This window comes from Petaurus breviceps, unplaced genomic scaffold (genome assembly GCF_028583685.1).
Source record: "Petaurus breviceps papuanus isolate PSGF00001 unplaced genomic scaffold, PetGlider_PUasm1.0 90784, whole genome shotgun sequence".
Lineage (NCBI taxonomy): Eukaryota > Metazoa > Chordata > Mammalia > Diprotodontia > Petauridae > Petaurus > Petaurus breviceps.
Window position 1 is genome coordinate 2,770,260 of NW_027187345.1, and position 21,013 is coordinate 2,791,272.

Here is a 21,013-nt window from a genome sequence, read left to right on the forward strand (position 1 = left end):
TATCAAAGGTCCCACCATCTACTCAGTGCCTCAGACTTCCAACACAGGTGTCATTCTCAACTCCTCACTCTCTCTAGAACCATCATATCCAAAACCTGTTAATTTTATCTTTGTAGCATCTCTTAAATACCCCACCCCACCCCCAGCTTGCTTCCTCTAATACTACTATCACCTTGATACAGGTAATCCTCACACCTGAACTACTGAAATAGCCTGCTGGCTGATCTACTGCCAAAGTTTCTCCCCATTCCAATCTATCTGACACTCAATTGTTAAAGTGATTTTCCTGAAGTGCAGGTCTAACCCTCCAATTCAAAAAAACTCTGGGAATACCCTATCACCTTCATGATCAAATAAAAAAAGTCCTCTATTTGGTGTAACAATCTCTCTAGTCTTACACTTTACACCACCTTCTTCCCCATATGCTCTTGAAGTCAGTGACAGGCCTTCTTGCAGTTCCTCAAATAAGAAAATCCATCGTTCAGTTCAGGATATTTTTAATTGTAATCCCCCATGCCTGTCTGGAATACTTTTCCTCCTCATGTCCACCTACTTACTGGCTTCTTTGGCTTCCTTTAATTTCCAGCTAAAATTTTACCTTCTACATACCAATTTCTATTAATTCTTGTTCTTTCCTTCTAGTCATTATTTCCTATTTATTCTATATATAACTTATTTTAACTAGTTGTATGCATGTTATCTCTCCATTAGAGTATACACTTCTTGAGGGCAGAGACCATCTTTTGCCTTAATTTATATCTCCAGCACTTGGCACTGTACCTTGCATGTAGTTGGCACTTACTAAACATTTCTCGCTTACTACAGTGGCTATTCTAAACTTTCTCTTCTTTCCTGAAGACTCTATCAACTATTCCTCAGGAGACTATAATTCCACTTTTGCTGAGAAATCACCTTTGTGAGATTTCTATTCTATTTCTCAAAATCCCTTGACATCATCCTTTATTTTCTGCTTTGCTTCATTCTCTGATGAAGAGTTGGACCTTCTCCTAGACAGGCTAATCCCAATCCTTGGGGGGAATCTGTCTTCTCTTAGGGCTTTCTCTTCCATCATTCTACCCTCTCTCTAATCGACAATTTATTCTTATTCACTAGCTCCTTCCCTGCTACTTTCAAGCACACTCCCCCACCCTTAAAAAGAACTTATCACTTGATTCTCCCATCCCTCAAGCAATCATCCAATATTTCTCCTCTCTTAATACAGGGCGTAGAGAATATATGCCAAGTGTACAAAAAATAATTCCTAATTGTAATTAGGAATAGACATTAATCTTGTTTTAATTTAAAAGTAATTTCTAAAACATAAACTTTATGTTGATGTGACATCTTGATTATTATCTGACTCCCCGAAGAAGATAGATACAGATAGATAGACAGATAGATAGACAGACAGACAGACAGACAGATAGATAGATTTAAAAACCAGGTCATTACTTGTTTCTTCTCTTCCCTCATTTTTTTCTAAGTTAGTAAAGAACAGGGTACATATTTACTAATTTCCTTTGCATTTCTCCATGATGCCCCAGTACAGGATTCTATATACAGTAGACATTTACATTTTATAAAATACAATTTGAATAGTCTTGTTATGTCTTTAATTGAATCAAGAACAAAAACTCACTCAAATCAAACAATGACTATATATACAATAATGCTATTTTGTAGATCTTTAGTAAGAATTGAATTGAGGGTTAGCATGAGAAAATAATGCCTATAAAATTACATTGACACATCTAACTGGCCAAGAAAAAAATCACTTTCTAGTAATTATTTTTATTAAGTCAAAAGAAATCGAGGAAATAGTAATGTTTTCAAAAATTATCATTCACTTTAGATAAATACTTAAATCAGTATCTGATACGAGGTGTTCCAAAATCTTAGTGAAATCATAAACTACTAAAGTTTAATACCTTTGAAGCTTATTTGAGGGTTTTTTTTTGCCTGTTTTTTTTTTTTGGAGGGCAATTGGGGTTAAGTGACTTGCCTAAGGTCACATGACTAGTTTTAAGTGTCTAAGGCCAGATTTGAATTCAGGTCCTCCTGACTCCAGGGCCAGTGCTCTATTCACTGTGCCACCTAGCTGCCCCAGATTATTTGAGTTTTAATAGTATTAGACTATTATATATTGCTGATAGTAGGTAATATACTAGTAATACTATGAAATATTATGTTATTATAGCATTATAACATATTATTATTCTATTATATATTGGTAAATGGCAGGGAAGATGAAAAGTAAAGCTCTATATCAAGGGTCCAGGTTAGAATAAAAACATAAATCTGTAGCGGACCTACTTGGTGTGGTTGTAACTTCAGTGTATGGTTGTCACTTTAGTGACATTCTGCATCATTCAAATACTATAGATATTACTATTAGCTACTTAATACTTCTATTTTTTTGTTGTTCCTTAGTCATTTCAGCAGTGTCTTACTCTTGGTGGCCCCATTGGAATTTTCTTGGCAATGATACTGGAGTGATTTGCCATTTCCTTCCCCAGGCAATTTTACAGACAAGGAACTGTGTAAACAGGATTAAATAACTTGCCTAAGGTCACACAGCTACTAAGTGTCTAAGAGCCACATTTGAACTCAGACCCAGTACTTTAACCACTGTGACACCTAGTTGACTGTATATGTTAATTTAAATGTTCACTAAAAGGAGAATTTTGATATTTCTATTATTATTTTTTCAAATTATTCCCATTTAAGCTTTAAACTGTATTAAAACTTTTAGGACACTATTTTAAAAGTGAAATTCCATCAACAAGAGAGCAGCTATTTTCAGATAATAAAACAAAGATGATGCTTAATGATATAGATATATATGTAAATTTTTCACTATCTCTTCAGTAACGTTTTTGATTTACTGGTCTGACCCTATTACATGTCCATTTTATCACACTAATGTAATTTAGATTTTAAAAATCAGAAAGAATACAAAAAAAAATTTAGATTATACAGATTTTCAGATTATCAACACCAAGTAAATGTGAATTAATATAAGATAAAGAGGAAGGAAAATGTAGCACTGTGACCAAGTCAAATGGACTCTATAATGATAATTCATTACTCACAAGTTATACTCAAAGACTATATGAAACAAAAAATTACTTTCTTAGACGAAAGTTATAAGGATGATTAAAATAATTTAACAATGAAAATTAGCTAAAAAATATATGACACGATATTGTTGGGAAATGCTTGGTTTTTCAAATAACAGAAGCAAACTTTACTTTTGAACCAGTATTAAAGAATTTTAAAATTAGAAAGGAGTCTCACAATCATCTACTCTAACAACCTCATTTTAGAAATAAGGAAACTATGGTCCAGAGGATAATTAACTTTCTCAAGGTCACAAAGTTTAGCAAGAACTAGAATTGGCTTCCTAACTTATACAGTAATGTTCCACTATAGCCTGTGAATGCATGAGAATTTAAATTATTAGATGTTCTAATAAATGGATGAGAATTCTAAAAGTTAAAGAAAACCCTAAATAGAAGGTTTTTCAAATTCAGTTTTAAAATATATATATATATTTTTAAGCAACTGGGGTTAAGTAACTTGCTCAAGGTTACATGGCCAGTTATTTCTGGGTGTGGTGCTGAGTATCTGAGCCCAGATTTGATCCAGGTCATCCCGACACTGGAGCCGGTGCTCTTACTTGCTGAGCCACCTGGCCGCCCCTAAGCAATTGGGGTTAAGTAACTTGCTCAAGGTTACACGGCCAGGTGTTTCTGGGTGGGTGCTAAGTGTCTGAGACCAGATTCGGTCCACCTGTCATCTCAACACTGGAGCTGGTGCTCTTAGTCGCTGTGCTACCTGGCTGCCCCTCAGTTTTAAAATATTAACGACAACTAAAGTTTAGTTCTAGTTTAACCAATTATTAAATTACTCCACAAATTAATATGACAAATATTTAAAGTGGGATAATCCAAAAGAATCCTATACACATTTAAACAAAAAATGGAAGGAAATGGAAAAATGACATAGAAGTCACCTATTAACCCAAAACCTCATAGCAACCTAGGCACTGTAAGAGGGAAAATAAAATTTTCTTTGGGTTTAAAAGACAGTTTTAAATAAAACAGTCACTAAACATTTCTCCATTTTTGTAATCTGCCTTATGAATTCATTTTTCAAAGGAAACTGCCCTCTCCAAAGTTACTAATGATCTTTTAATGTCCAAATTCAAACAGTGTTTTCTCAATCCTTACATCTCCTCCTGGATATTTTCTCTACTCTCTATGTTTCTATGACTCTCCTCTGTCTTGGTTTTCCTTCTACTTGTCCTCAGACTCCTTCATATTATGTCAGTTAAACATGGGAGTCATTCAAGACTCAGTCCTAGGGCCTCTTCTCTCTATAAACTTCCACTTGCTGATCTCCTTAACTTCTAGATGTTAAATTATTATCTCTATGCAGATCTGCTGTATGTGACATTGCTGACCATTCACTTCTCTGGAATACTCTCTGATCTCTAGTTTTTCCTGATATAACTTTCTCCTGGTTCTTCTCCAACCTTTCTCAATCTTCAGTACTGGTGCATCATCCAGATTATGACCTCAAACTGTTGGTCTTTCCCAAAGCTTTGGCTGGGGATTTTTTTTTTCCTTAACATTCTTTCTTGATGACCTCATTAGTGTCCACTGTTTTAATTAATCACGTTATGCAGATTAATTATAATTCTAAAAATCCAGCCCCAATATCTCCCCTGAATTTTATTCCCATTCATTACCAATCAACTACTAGACATTTCAAAGTAGATGTCCCAAAGAAATTTCAAATTTAGCACATTCAAAAAAGAACTTATTCTCCCCTTCACTCTCTCCCCTACTCCATCCCTCTCTAACCTTCTTCCAAATGTCCCTATTTTGGGAAAAGGCATTATCAATCTTCAAGTCATCCATATTCAAAGTCTTGGCATTATCTTCAAGTCCTCACTTTCCCTTCACTCATTATATCCAACCGGTTGCCAATTGTTGCTGTTCTTACTAACATAACATCTCTTGAACACAACTTCTTTCTTTCTACTTACAGAGTCACCACTAGAATGTAAGCTCCTTGAGGGTCTCAGGGAATATTCTGGATTTGCCCAGATTACCGTAACAGCATCCTAAATTGTCTTCCTGCTCCAGTCTCTTCCTTATACTGTAAGTATTTTTCCTCAAGTATAAACCTAACCTACATCATTATTCTACTTAATTCCTGTCAGTCAATTGTCTCCAGAATCAGAGGTAAATTCCTGTTTAGTTTTAAAGCCCTATACAACCTGGTCCCAAATTTTTCAAACCTCACTAGACATTACTCCTTACCCTGCATTTTGTGATCCAGTTTTGCACTAATCATGCACCATGCCTAGAAGGCACCTCACTTACGGCTTCCTCTGTGACTTTTCTCAAGTGCCACCTACTAAAAAAGACTTTTATCAGTCATTCTGGCCATTCTCCAAACATCTTTTTTCTAAATGACTTTTACTAAAATCTTTCTTTTTACCTCACTCACAAGTCTCTCTGAATCCCTCCATTTCCTTAAGAGACATCCCTCCTAATACAATCTTAAAAAAAAAATCAGACTAACTGTAATGTTTTACATGTGAATACCTCAAACTCTGTAGAAGAGCAGAAGTGGTAGTAAAAGGAATAAGAGGGTACACCTCACCTTGGACCCAAAACTGATCTTTGTAATTTCAGAACTTTGAATTTCAATTGTTCTGTGTTGTTCTTTACACTTCCATTATTGTAATCATTTTACATGCTGTTTTCCTGACTCTGTTTACTTCATTTTCTGTTAGTATTTATCTTTCCACTTCTATTTTATTCACAATGCTTGTTATTTCTTTTAATATAGTAATATTCTATTACTTGCTTATACCACAATTTGCTTAGCCATTGCCCAATTTGATGGCTATCAATTTTGTTTCCAGTTTTTGCTACCACAAAAACTGCTGTTCTGTTTGGTGTTTATGGAGTCTTTCTGTCAAAGACCTCCTTGAGATAAATGTGTATAAACCTTAAATGTACCTGTTTTTGTATACTTGTTTTTGCCACAACATGACAGGAACTTTCTGGATTCCCCCACACTCCCATCCCAAACTGCCTAGGTCACAGTTATCAATGCTGGATGGAATGATTTTTCACTTAAGCTGTTAGGGTGACTGGGTTGAGAAGATAGAAGGTAGTAATTAATTCTGTGACCTCTCCAAATGAGAAAATCATTCAAATGTGTTTTAAAAACCCTAAAGTATTAATACTAATACAAGTTATTTTTCTTCTTTCCCCTGCTGTTAAAATGCATAGAAATTAATTTAAAACATTAGATAGTGTACCTCTTAAAAAAGATTCATTTATTAGCCTAAGTGGACTTTGGTTACTTCAGAGAGCCTTTCAAAGTGTTACCAGAATAGATTAAGTATTCTGAGAATGCTGGAGACAGATCCTCTATATTTTGGGAAGGGATAAACTAATAAAGTTATGTTAGAGAAGCAGAATGGAATAGTGTGGACAGAGAGCTAACCTCAAGAGTTCTGCCTTTGACATAAACTGCATACGTGGCTATGGGCAAGTTAACTTATTTCAGTGCACCAGCACCTCTCTCCCTTGACAGAATTCCCTTAAAGGACGTTCTTTAGATCACTGAAACAAAGCTCTGGGACTCATTCCTTGCTGCCTCTGCCAATAAATTGGTAAACTGATAAGAAAGTATGCCAAAAAACTCATTTATAATCCTTCATCCAAAATTAAGTTAAAATGTATGAAGTTAATTTTTTGTAGAGAAGAGGTAATAACTCTTAAGTACCACAAGATGGGGTTATATACCTTTTGAGGTTGCTGCTGTTCTAGGAGCTGCTGTCGAAGATGCTCAAGATTTTGTTGTTGTAGTTGTTCTGCTAATTGATGAAAAATTGAGTTGTTCACAGATTCTGAAACATGAGGGCTAAAAAGAAAAAAGCAAGCAAAAACAATGTGACAATAAATTCTACACAATTGGATGAAAATATATAACCTTTCTAATTTACAAAAGGAAATGTTCAATTTGGTAAAACATCTGTCCTATAGATGGCCTCATTAGTCTGAAATCTAAGGGGAAACATTTTTCATGAATAGCATTCTAATTAATAGGATTCTGAATTGTTATTTTCATGTATTGCTGCTAAATATTTAGCAATAAACTTCTACATCTAGAAAATTTTATAATTGTGCTTACAGTAATATTTGACGTATTAAAGCTTTGCAAAGCTTTAATGGTTACAGAACTTGGGCTATATAATGCTTACGTCTTCTGGATAACAAACAGTAGACCTAGCTCATGACTTCAACTGACCCCAAGTTTCATTATGAGGTAACAGTGGTGGCTGACCAAAAGCAAAGCTAATGTAATCTTAAGCTAATTAATGTAAGTATTTGGTGTTCAATTCAAGAGAGTAAGTAGTAGTTCTACTATATTATGCCATGATCAGTAAACATTGGGTTAATATGAGGATTATTAAATTATAATGTGCCAAGAGGAAGGTAATAATAACATTGAAAGAATATAAGTCACACAGGGAACAGATAATGAAATTGATTGTGTATAGCCCAGAAGACAAAAGGACTATGAGACATAACAGATGTCAAAGTATCTGAAGGTCTATCAAAACTAGTTCTATGTTTCAGTAAAATAGAAAACTAAAGCCAATAAAGAATTCAGCTTAACATAACAAAGAAATTTCTAATAATAAAAACTATACATGCACAGAATGGGCTGATACTAGAGGTATCAAGAGACGCTGAATAAGTTTTTCCCTGTGAGGGGAAGCTAGACAAATTAATTTGCAAGATCTTCTTCTCTAACTAAAAATATAAAATTCATCTTCTAAAAACTCCCATCTTCCTACTTCTTGAATCCTGCTATATTCTGAGTATGCTGTCTGGGAGGTATCCTACTGCTGACATTAAAGGTAAGAAAGCTTTTCCCACAATTCGAAATGGTCTCACAACAGTTTTATATATTAAAGACTCTAATCTGGCAGGAAAATGATGTTCATCACTGTTCTTGAAATAGAAATGTTTCTTGCCTAAATCCTTAAGCCCTTACAAAGAACAGATTATCAAAGTAGCACAGATACACATTCACTTCTCCCAAGATGTAGTGAAGCTGAAATACCTCAGCTTGAAACTAAACAACTCCCCAGATCTATCTATTGATTCAATTTAATTCAGGAAACATTTATTTTCAACCAGTTCAGATAACAAAATGTTACAATACCTAAAATCAACACATATATTTTACCTGATATAATTTTGCTCAAAATTAAAAAGAATAATGGAATACTTACAGCTGGGAAGATGGTGTTTCCTTTTTAGGTTCTTCACTGCGCTCAGAATCTTCTCCAAAATCAAATCTATCCATCAACTTCTAAGAAAGGGAAAAAATTATTAGATCAATGGGCTTCATGCTAATGTTGACTTTAAGATTGAAATGAAATATCAAGTTTCATGATTTTAAAAAATAAACTAGCCCATTAAAAATATTAATTCAGGAATCAGATGAATAAAACAAACTGATTGTATCACTACTACTACTTTCAGATCTTATTAAGGAAGCAATCTGTGTAGAAAATATAAATACTTATAAAGCGAGTCAAGTGGCTGATTACTTCAGGCAAAACCAGACATGGAACCAAACAGTAAAATTTCGTTGTAGAAACTTGTAGAAGCCAACAAATAAACATTTACTTTTTAATAAAAATAAGAACTGCATTAAAATGACATTTATAAAGGTGCTGAAGTACAATATATCACCCTAATAAGTTTATGGTACATTGTAAATGGGTTATTGTTAAGAGAAGTAGTATGGCATAACAGAAAGTAACTGATAGTAAGGAGACCTGAGTTTAAATCCTGACTCAAACTCTTATTATAAAGTCACTTCACTATAAGTAGGCCTTAGTTTCCTAATCTGTAAGACAGGAATACTACCTACACTTTTACTTTGCAAGGTTATTGTAGGGAAAGTACTTTATAAATGTTAAAGAGTTTTATAAATATGAGCTATTATTAAAATTTTAGAATATATCTTATACCTAGATCTCAAATTAACTACAGTGCAATAAGTACTGGTATGTTTCATTCTACTTTTATATTCTTACATATTAGTCAATTTTAAGTAAATGAAGGACTAGATGTTAAAATTATGATTAATTCACTATTAGTAGGAATACATTTCAAGAATTAAGTCTGAGTCCGAGGAATATTTATTATTTTTACATTGTTCTAGAAAAAATATTTTAAAAAGCTTCACTTTGAAATATACACTTAAAAGTCCAAAAAACCACCACTAAAAAGGGAATCTACTCTTAAATCCAAAGCACATTGAAAATGTTCTAATATGGCCCTCATTTAATTCTTAATCAAATAAACTTAAAAAGACAAAAAAACTTAAATCACCAAACAGGATTTTAACTGAAAGACAATACAAAATAAATCAAATATACTGCTTTAATGTATACCTTATTAAAAGAGACTCCTTGTTCTAGTGGATTGAGAGTATTGGCGGCTGCAGCTGCAGCTGTAAGTTGTGCTGTCAAGGCTTGCAACTGAACAACAAGACCAGCATCCAGTGCTTGAAGTAGTGAAGGCTGTGGTTTCTGTTGTTGAATTTGTAGTGTCTGTATTAATTGTTGAAGCTAGGGAAAAAGAAAAATCATTGAGTAAAGCAACAAAACAAGATGGAATTTTTAATAAAAACATCCCCAACTTCCAAAAGAAAATGCTAGTAGATCACATTCAATTATCTATGCCATAGGAAAGTCACTAATCCCACTTCCTATGCACTTGATTACATTCACTCCAATTTCCTGTAAGAGCTTGTCCCTTTTTATCATTTCCAGTCTCTTTTATCTCTCTTATCCCAAGTGACTTTTCTGAACCCTTATGCTATGAAAACTACACACATATAACTCATTGTAAAACGCTACTTGATCCTGCCAATGCATTCAAATCATCATTCTATCTTTTGCCTTTCACAGTCAAACTATGAGACAGAATCTATACTATCTTTACTCACTTCTCAACCATTTACAACTGTTTTATAATCCCATCTCCTGACTTATACTTTTCCTAAATCTCAGTCCTCTGTTGGTTCTGACACTGTCAGTTACCCGCTTTCATAAGACTCTTCTCTCTTGACATTTAAAGCACTGCTTTCTTGCTTGATTTTCTACTTGTCTGACAACTATTTGTGTCCCTTACTGAAAATCATCATCCTTATCCAACCTCACTGAGCCCTTTCTTACTCATTGATCTTATAAATTCTCAGGGATTATTACAGTATTTTACTGGCAAATCCATACATTCAGCTCTAATCACTCTTCTGAACTTCAGTTTTGCATCACTAACTGCTTGATGTATAACATCACCTGGATGTTGTGTTGGCATCTCAAATTCAACATGTCTAAAAGACAATTCATCTCTCAAGCATTCCTCCTCCAACACTGCTACTTCTATTGAAGGCAATCACCCTTCTAGCCACCCAGGCTGGTTACCTTAGTGTCACCCTTGAATCTTTCTTTCTTCACCCTTCTTATCTGAGGTTCACCTTGTAGATTCTACTTCTACAACATGCTATGAGAGGAAGTATGATATAACGTGATAGGGCACTTGGATTCAGAAGATATGGGTTGAAATCTCATCTTGATCATTTATCAGCTATGTGACACTGGTCTAGGTAGATTAATTCTCTGTAATTAGTTTGTAAACTTCACAATAAGAGAGATAGATCTCTTATGATCTCCTAGGGCCAATACTATTCTAAATCAATCACTATCTCTTATCTCCAACCCTTTATTTCCACACATACTGCCACAATCCTAGTTGAAGCCCTTGTCACTTCTTGCTTAGACTACTTAACAGCCTACTAATAGATCTTATTACTTTATATCATTCTCCAATTCAATCTCTCTTCTACACAACTGACAAATAGCACCTATAAGACAAAGACTTGATCACCTAACTTCCTAAATTCCTGTTATTTAAAAGCACCCTCAGTCTGTCCCCCATTCATATTTAGTTTCTATCCTAATTTATCCTGTATATATCTTGTTTGGAAACAGTTGTTTAAAAGCTGTGTCTCCCATTAGACTGTGAGCCCCTTGAGAAGGACTGGATTTTTCTTCTTTTTTGGGGAGTAGGGAGGTAAAAGGACGTTGGAGGGGGGGAGGTGTAGTTATTTATATTCCCCAGTCCTTGGCAGAGTGTCTGGCACATAGTAGATGCTTAAAAAATGCCTGCTGACTTGATGTAATTATATTCCTTTGCGCATTCAATGTTTCAGTCAAACAAGACTGGTCCTAAATTGGATATTTCATTTCCTGTTTCCCCTATACCTAAAATGTATTTTCTCTTTGCTTCTGTTTTTAGAATATCTAGTATCTCTTGAAATTCAACTTAGGTACAATCTTCTAAACAATATCTTTCTTAACCACCCCCTAAAGAGCTCTAAAAAAAATCTTATTTCCCACTTCAAGATATATTGTAATTGCTCTTGTGCTATAGATTTTAACAATTTCCTTCCCCCAGTAAAGTACAAACTTTCTGAAGGCAGAAATCATTTAATTTTTGTCTATGTATCCCTAGCACTTAACACAATATCCTGCATTCAACAGGTGGTTGCTAAATATTGAACTGAATATATAGTATGTAGGAAAGCAAAGGAAACAGGAATACGAAATTAATTGACATGTCTGAGAAATATGAGTACTTTATATGACTACACATATCCAGATAAATATCCAATGAAAAAATCCTACTTCAATGTTACATCATGGCAATGCCAATGTACTCTTAAGTTTTGGAAGGCCCTATCAAGTTGGAAAAATTTTAAATATTAACCCAAAAGACTTTCTATCTTGTCTGTGGACTAAGATAATTTCAGGAAAATATTAATATCATAACGTTAGTGGGCAGAGTAACTAATGAAACCATCTACCAAGGCAAAAGGTATCACTGGAAGAAGTACCTATATTTATCATAAATTTGGGGTTGAACCTCAAAAGTCACAAAGTTTAAGCCCCTCATTTTTACAGATAAGGATATGAAGTGACTTGTCAAAGGTCACACAAGCAGCAGGTGGTAAAGTTGGGATTAGAATTCAGGCTCTCTGACATTAAAGACTTTCTGAATTAATGAACTAAGTACCTAAATTTGTATATACCTAAAAGGAATATATTTCTTTAGAACAGAAACCTCAAACTAAATTAATGAAGTCATATCCTGATAAATCAAGAGAGGACAAAAAGAAGTTGACTGATTTTTTCACTGCCTTCCTTCTACTTCATCCTAATCAATTTGATCTTTACCCCAACTTTATATCACCTTTCAGAATGTAAAGGAATGTAAAGTGTGTGTGTGTGTGTGTGTATATATATATATATATGTACACACACATGTATATATGTGTGTGTGTGTGTGTATATAAATAAATAAATATATATATATTACACTTTCCACTCCTACTTTATAAAATTACTGTCTAGTGTGTGTCTTCTCTGAGACTAAGGAAAGTTTAGATTTAAAAGACCTTTTTTTTAGCAGGCAAGCTTGAAAATAGGGAAGGAAAAAAAACCAAAGGCAGTGATATCAACCAAAAAATTAAAAGTACAGTTTTCACCTTTATTTTTTAACAACCTAACTTAAGTGTTTAGCATATTTCACAGGTAAATTAAAAGTTAAATGAATAATTGCGATCTAATCTTAAAGTATAAACTGCAAAAAGCTCTACCATTCAACATAAAAAATACTGACAAAGATTTTACTATCGATATAGAAATTAATACCCCTTTAATGAAATTGTACTTTTCAACAGTAAATCACAGCTAGTTCAAAACAAAAGTTAAAATCATTTTAGTTTATCTAAGATGGCTAAATGCTGATATAATGAAAGTGATATCTTTAGTCTTTTAATCATCACCAAAGAACAGATTTGATAGCTGCTAAGGATACTAAAACATAATGATACAATCTCTTGTCCTTGAACATCACAATGTAGTTGTGAATGTTGGTAACATTTATAAAAGGAATAAATGAATGACAAGGCATTTATCAAACGCTTACTATTTGCAAAGCACTGTGCTAAGCACTGAAAATATCAATAAAACAAAGAAAACCCTTGTTCTTAAGGACTGCACACTCTAATACAGCAAGAGAACACACATTAAAGGTTATCCTGAAAGATTAAGATGTTACAAAAAACGAGACAGAATACACTGGCTCATGTGAAATGAAGGGTGTATTTTGTGCAGATAAGGCTGAAGGTGTATCAAGGGTCAGATTATGAAAGACCTTGTATGCCAGATGATATGGGATCAGTGGGGAGCCCTTGAAAGTTTTTAGAGAAGCTAAGAATGTGTAGAGACCTATTATTTGGGAGGAGATAAAATGTGCTGCTGAATACAGAACAGATTAGAAAATAAAGGATAGGAAGGTACATTGATTAGCTGAATATTGCAAACATACAGTGATGTGATGAGAGCATAGATAAGAGTGGCAGTAAAGACAATGAAAAAGATCCATTTTTATACCCTGTGCAAGGGACTATTACTGAAGTTAATATTAATATAAGATTCATTTATCACTCAGGCCTACACCATGAACTTAAGGGGAGCTATCATAGAAGTTCATAAACAAAGTAAAACAACGTCAATAAATAATAACACTATTAGAAAACCTATAAAGTCATAATGAGGCTGGGATGAAATTTATTTCTGCACGCTAACCTATATTTCAAAGAGAGGCAGCATATAAGGGAAGGGGTTGGAGAGGGAGTGGAGAATTGGTTGGACTGAGAATGAGAACAGAAATCTAGTTTTAGTTCTGTAATTGAACTGTTTAGGCCTCTAGTTTCCTTAGCTATAAAGTGGAAAAAACATCTCAGGTGCTTTCTGCACAGGGATGGTTTAGTAAAAACAAGAAAATATATGTGAAAGCACCTTTTAAGAATACAATTATTAATATTCAGAAATATGTAAAATTGACAACAAAAAAAATTAACTGATATCTTAAGAGATAGAAAATGCTTAATTACCAATGTGACTCAAATCTAATTCAGTAAGACTATCAACTTATTTTAACAAAAATAAAAATGACCACCAAAGAGAAATAGTAGGGAGAAAGTCTAGTAGATGAATAGAAAAGGAGGTGAGTAGATCATGGGAAAAGATGAAGAATGGTATAGCAACGACCAATCTGCATGCTCCAATGTGAAGAGATTGAGAGAGTACCTATAACATTCTTGGTGAATCCCTTGTGGAAAATTCCCAGGAGAGTGTGTATTAAGTCACATGGACAATAAGGTCTTGAGATCTGCACTGACAGCAGCAATACTCACATAGAGGAACTCATGTAAACAAAATATAAATGACTAAATGGGAGCATATTTACATACTAAGATCTTGAAAGAAAAACATTTTTTAAAAACTTAAAACCTCCTTAAGTATTCTCTATTTTCTCTATTCTCAACTCTATAGTAATAATAATGAAAATGATTATCATATAAATAAACAATGAGACATCTAAGACATTTAATATCATTAAATATCCTTTGTAGTATTCATTTTTGTACACCAAGCTAAAAAATACTAACCTGTTGGCCTTGAGGACTTTGCAAAATCTGTGCCACAGCAGCTAGCGTATCTGTATTTGCTATCTGAGATACCCAAGGATCAGGCAAACCTTGTACCACATTGGCTGGAGTAACAGGTGTCACAGGAGTTCCTTTAAAAAAAAAAAAAAGGTACCATATCCATGCTTTAAATTACAAGAAAGCCACATAATTAGAAAACAATATATAAAACATCTAGACTTATAAAACAGATAAATTTGGCACAATTATTTTATTAACATACTTTATTCACTGTTATCTTTCTCAGGGCTCCTAAGAGTACCTGTAATATGTTTAAAACAGGACTTGTTTTATAATTTTCAATTCTCGCACTACAATTTAAAAATACATTTAATACATACATTAAGGAAAACCAAATGAGACATATAAGACGAACCTTTAATTTTTATTATTTCATTTTTTGTTGTTTTTATATTTTGTTATTTAATTTTTATTTATGAAAAAGTATACTCCAAAATTTAGTAAATTACAAGTACTTTCTCATTTAGATCATAAAAAATCTAAATTTTTAGGGGCGGCCAGGTAGCACAGTGAGTAAGAGCACCGGCTCCAGTGTTGGGATAACCTGGTGATCGAATCCGGGCTCAGACACTTAGCACCCACCCAGAAACACCTGGCCGTATAACCTTGAGCAAGTTACTCAACCCCAATTGCTTAGGGGTGTCCAAGTGGCTCAGCGAGTAAGAGCACCGGCTCCAGTGTTGGGATGACCTGGGGATCAAATCTGGGCTCAGATACTTAGCACCACACCCAGAAATAACTGGCTGTGTAACCTTGAGCAAGTTACTTAACCCCGATTGTTTTTTAAAAAAATAAATCTAAATTTTCTACATTACCTATTTTTTCCATGTTTTATTTTTAAAGTATCATATCTTAAAAATATAATTTTTCCTTCCAATTATATACAAATGGGATGAATTCTCCATCAGACAACAAACTATTATTTGCTAATGAATAAGCACCTGAAAACAGGGTGTATAAGTAAGAATTTATTTTAAAATCCGTAACAGATAAATAATTTCACAAAATACCTGGGGTGTTGTTGCTCATAGATGCTGCAGTACTTGGCAAAATGGGTGTGACAACTGGTGGTGGAATTCCTGCTGCCATATCAAGAAGAGGCTGAATAATTTCACTCTTAAACACATTATTCTTCTGCCATAAGTTTAAAACCCTGACTATTTTACTCTGGGAAAGGAAAAAAAAGTAAGACATAATAATTTAAGTTTAGAAACTTCATAATCATGCTAATCTATTAATCTTTTACTTGTGGAAAAATAGTTTGGTAGCATTTATCTTAATGTAAAAATATGGTTGACAACTGTTGTTTTTATTTAAAGTAGCTTTTGCATTTATGTATTAAATATTTAATAAAATTTAAATCATATTCTCCCAGTGCCTAAGTTAATGGTATAGATGAAACTCTGGAAGGTACATTAACTCTGCGTTTGTTCTTACCCAAATTTACCTAAGACAGTGGGCAGTAACTATGTCTTAATCAAGCTTTCCCCCAAAGTGCTAAATGCATAGCAGAATCTTAGATTTGGAAAGAAAGCTCAGATATCATTTAGTCCAACCAATTCATAAAGAGTTTGTGTATAGCATTCAGAAAAAGTGGTCAATGTTCACTTTAAGATACTGAAGAACTCTCTCTATATATCAGGAGGCAGCCCATTATACTTTTGAAAAGAGCTATTTATCTGCAAACGTGCCATTTTGTAACTTCTATTCATTAGTCTTACTTCAGCTTTTTGGGGCTAAGAAGAATGATTCTCATCTTTTACATGAATAGACCCTCAAAAATTAGAACAAAACTATAATACACACCCTGCTTCAAACTTTACTCTTCTCCAGGACAAGTATCTGCAGTCACTTTAAACAATTCTCATATAGCATGATCCTTCTGAAGCTCTTTAACACCACGCTCACTCCTGAAATTATTAATGTCCTTTCTACATGCACTCTCTGTAAGCAACCACTTGCTTTCACAGGTTTCACTGTTACGTATCTTGGGCTTCAGTCCTACAACACTAATTGTGTACTGAACAATTCAAATTGGATGTCCCAGAGGCATCTCAAATGCAACATGCCCCCAAGAGTTCATTATCTTTTCCCTGCAACCCAAATCTCTTCCAAATTTCCTTCTTTCCTTTCATCACACCCGAAATGTTCTCTTTTCTCACCTCCACTTCACAGTACCTCTCCTTCCTTCAAGACACAGTTCAAGCACCTTCTTTCAGATGAAACTTTTCCTTAATGCAATGATAAACACAGCCTTCCCTCCCAAATTGTTTTGCATTTATCTATATTTATTCTCTTTATTTGTGTTCTTATAATATATGTACCTGTTGTCTTCCCTGTTAGAATATAAACTCTTAAAAGTAGGGATTATTTCATTCTTTGCATTTGTAAACTGAGTACCTGGTATAAAACAGATGTTTAATAAATGTTCATTTATTGATTCCTAAAAGGTGGCACACAAAACTGAACACAATATTCCAGATATGGTCTGATCAGACTGGAGTATGGTAGAACTGTCACTTCTGGGGGGCGGCTAGGTGGCGCAGTGAGTAGAGCACTGGCCCTGGAGTCAGGAGGACCTGGGTTCAGATTTGGCTTCAGACACTTGACACAAAAATAAACTAGCTGTGTGACCTTGGGCAAGTCACTTAAAACCCCAATTGCCCTACCCTCCCCCCTCCAAAAAGAAAAAAAAAAAAAAAAAAAAAAGAACTGTCACTTCCAAAATCCTGCCATCTTAAAATAAACCAAGAATAGGAACAACTAAAGGCATCTCATGGTTTGGGGCAGAAAGGACAATGAGAACCAAATACAGAGAGCAGAACTTTTATTTTGTTCCTGCTTTCTATGCAAAAGAGAATGAATTGCAAATGACAGTGAAAATGGCTAATATGAAGTAAATATAATATGTTATCTCCATGCCACTCATGGGTTCAAGTCACCAAGCCCAAATCAAGTACATCAAATACAGAAAATTGGTAGAAGTATCTGTTGATCATTTTATCTATCATTGCTCAAAGAGGGAATAAACAGGACAAGGGCAAATACTATGAATTTTAAAAGAGGAAGAGACAATATGGATTAGCCAAATCCTAGAATGTATTATTAAAGGGGCCGCTAGGTGATGCAGTGAATAGAGCACCTGTCCTGGAGTTAGGAGGACCTGAGTTCAAATCCAGTCTCAGTCACTTAACACTTACTAGCCGTGTGACCTTGGGCAAGTCACTTAACCCCAACTGCCCTGCCGTACCCCTCCAAAAAACAAAAAAAAATTTGGGGACGGCCAGGTAGCACAGTGAGTAAGAGCACCGGCCCCAGAGTCGGGATGACCTGGGATAGAATCTGGGCTCAGACACTTAGCACCCACCCAGAAACACCTGGACGTGTAACCTTGAGCAAGTTACTTAACCCCAATTGCTTAGGGGTGGCCAGGTGGGTCAGTGAGTAAGAGCACCAGCCCCAGAGTTGGGATGACCTGGGATCGAATCCGGGCTCAGATACTCAGCACCACACCCAGAAATAACTGGCCGTGTAACCTTGAGCAAGTTACTTAACCCCAATTGCTTTAAAAAAAAAGAATGTATTATTAAAGGGATGGTTAATAAACATATACAAAGAGAAAGCGTTCACAGAGAGTCAATGGTATAGATACCACTGTCCCCTTTAGCACAGCATTTTAGCAAAATCTTATGCTATTCTTGTAAACAAGTTAGAATAAAGAACAGTTTAGGATGGACTCAAAACTGGTTGAATTCCAAATCTAAGTATTAGTCATTAATGATAGTGTTAATTTTAAAGGAAGTCTTCAGTGTAAGGGAGTGTAGATGAACATGTACTGTTTATCATTTTTACTAATGATGGATAAAAAGCACAGATGGTATCCTTATGAATATTGTAGATGACAGAAGGATAGGAGAGATAGCATGTCAGGATCCAAAAGGTCTCAAAAGGTTAGAACATTGGACTGATACTCTTAAAATGAAATTTCATACTGATAAATGTAAAGTTTTATACTCAGATTCAGAACAACAATACAAAAAAGGAGAAACCTTGGCTAGATGACCTTTGGTCTGAAAAAAAAAATAGAAGTTTTAGAAAACTACAGGTTCAATATGAGTCAAAGGTCTGATATAGCAAGCTTCCCCTAGCCCACAAATCCAATCTTAGGCTGCACTGAAAGAGGCATAATGTTCAGTACTAGGAAGGGAATAGCTATGATGTACTTAGACTACATCTGGAACACTGTGTATAGTTTGGGGACACCACATTTTTGGAACCACAGTTTTACTCTAGAGAGTCCAGAAAAAAGCCGTCAGGATGGTGAAGTATCTTAATATCATGTTATATAAGGATCACTTGAGGGAGCTAGGAATGTTTGGCCTTAAGAAGGAAAAGACTTAAAGGTTACATAAAAGCTGTGTTCAACTCATTAATTAATCAACACATTATGGCACTCACTTGTTTTTGAATCAACAATTAAAACTTGGAAAATTTTCTTAAGAGATCCTAATAAAATATCTCCCCTGACTCACAACCAAATTCTTCCACATAGAGCCAGGTTCAGGAAAATCCAATGATTTTATCTTTATTTTTATTCTTTTCTACCATTTTTAAGTTTACCATTTTTGTCTTCTTGTTTACATATCTAGCCTCAGTTTAAGGAATACTGTTCTCTTCCCTATCTCTCTTTTAACATATTCTGACTGCTATCTCTTCCCCTTGCTTTGAAATTAAGGTAATTCTTTATGGTAATCCTTGGGTTTAACCTAAGAGTTTTCTCCTTTTATATTCAGATTTACCAGAAATTCCTCTGCAAAAGATATCTAGTTTTATGTCTCGGTAAACACTTTTTATTCCCATCTCACTCTCCAGTAAACATCAATAATTAGACACTACACAAAAAACTATTGTTAAACACATCCATACATCTTCCTTTATTATCCCCCTTCCATTATCCCTTCCTTTCCATTATTGCCATCACTGTTATTCTTTAATGTTACTTCATGTCATTTTGACTTCTCTCTATACACAGCTCCTACACATCTCATCTGCCCAAGGTCCATTAATTCTTATTAATTATAAGTAATGATTTTTCTTCATCAGACCACACATAACCCTTAAAAAACAAAGAAATGCATAAATTACGTAATAATACTGTGCTGGCATAACCCTATCTAAACTTTTAATCCTCCCATAGACTAAGCACTTGGTACAAATTTGTTACATTGCATATTATTTCCTGAGTCATACTTTCTTTCTCATTCTCATTTCCACAACTGTGGCCTAAGACCTGACTTAAGTCTCTGTTAAGAACTACCCTGGCTTTGTCCTACTGACACCCCCCATAACTCCATTCTAGACAGGTATTACTATTTTCCTGTACCTAGATCAATCTGATCTGGTCATACTAGAATTGGTTCATCCTTTACAGGAAACAAAGAAAAGCCTTAAGCCTATGAAATTTCAATGTCTCCAATCTTAAATTCTTTCTTACTGATGGCTTACCCAGATTTCTTGCCTAAATTCTGACCTCTATTTTTCTGCTGTATTAATGCCTTTGAGACTAATCTCTTCATTTCAGTTCCTGATACTACTGCCCAGGATACTACTTATTTTAGATTTATTGACTACAGTGAAGTTCTCACATAGGCTGGTTCCTTTAAGACTTGTCTCAGTTCAGTCCTGGTTTTAGCTGCCTACCCTCAATCCACAACTGTTGTCTCATGCTAACATCTTTATCCCGAAGACGTTTTCGTACCTCAACAAAAATTATTTTCAAATATTATTCTAACCAAAGTACTTCCTACCTTTCTCAGAATCTCGTAGCAACTACCAAATACCTCCAAGGATTTGAGGCTCATATTTAAAATAGGGATAATATTATCTGCATTACATATAAGCAAAGTCTTTTGTAAACCTGAAATCACTATATAAATAAAATATTTACAGAGTACTTAATGGTATTTTAAATTCAATTTTAGTATTATATAATATTCTTGTATATACTTCAAAGAACCTAACCAGTTAAGAACAGGTTATAATTTACTATCAGTCAATAATACAAGAATATGTTTAATATTAACAAGCAAAATTTTTTAACTCATGTCTTTTAATTCCAAATCCAGTACTATTTATACATCACTATGATGCCTATACTAAAAAACTAAACTGTTAAAGAAAAACATTACAATCTTACCCTTCAAAAGAGGCAAGACTCAAAAAAGGCTGTACCTAATTGATATTTTAACTTTTAAGTGAATATACTTGAAAAAAGGGAGTTGTCTGAATAACATTTGGGTAAGTAAATGGGTCAAAACAC

General features: G+C 34.3%; 1 protein-coding gene across 8 annotated transcripts in view; it reads right to left on the bottom strand.

Annotated features, from left to right (window-relative positions):
- The window catches only part of SCAF8 (SR-related CTD associated factor 8), a 291,621-nt gene that overhangs the window by 219,843 nt on the left and 50,765 nt on the right, over window positions 1–21,013 (bottom strand). For 7 of the 8 annotated variants that reach the window (XR_011164758.1, XR_011164756.1, XR_011164757.1 and 4 more), the window contains 5 exons: window positions 15,705–15,861; window positions 14,635–14,765; window positions 9,506–9,682; window positions 8,333–8,412; window positions 6,834–6,951 (listed from right to left, as the gene is read on the bottom strand). Coding sequence is in view for 4 of the 8 variants with exons in the window: in XM_069069622.1 (XP_068925723.1) it covers window positions 6,834–6,951; window positions 8,333–8,412; window positions 9,506–9,682; window positions 14,635–14,765; window positions 15,705–15,861 (663 nt within the window). In the remaining 4 variants the exon portion in view is untranslated. The remainder of the gene's footprint in view (window positions 1–6,833; window positions 6,952–8,332; window positions 8,413–9,505; window positions 9,683–14,634; window positions 14,766–15,704; window positions 15,862–21,013) is intronic. The other variant, XM_069069623.1, reaches the window with a different exon arrangement.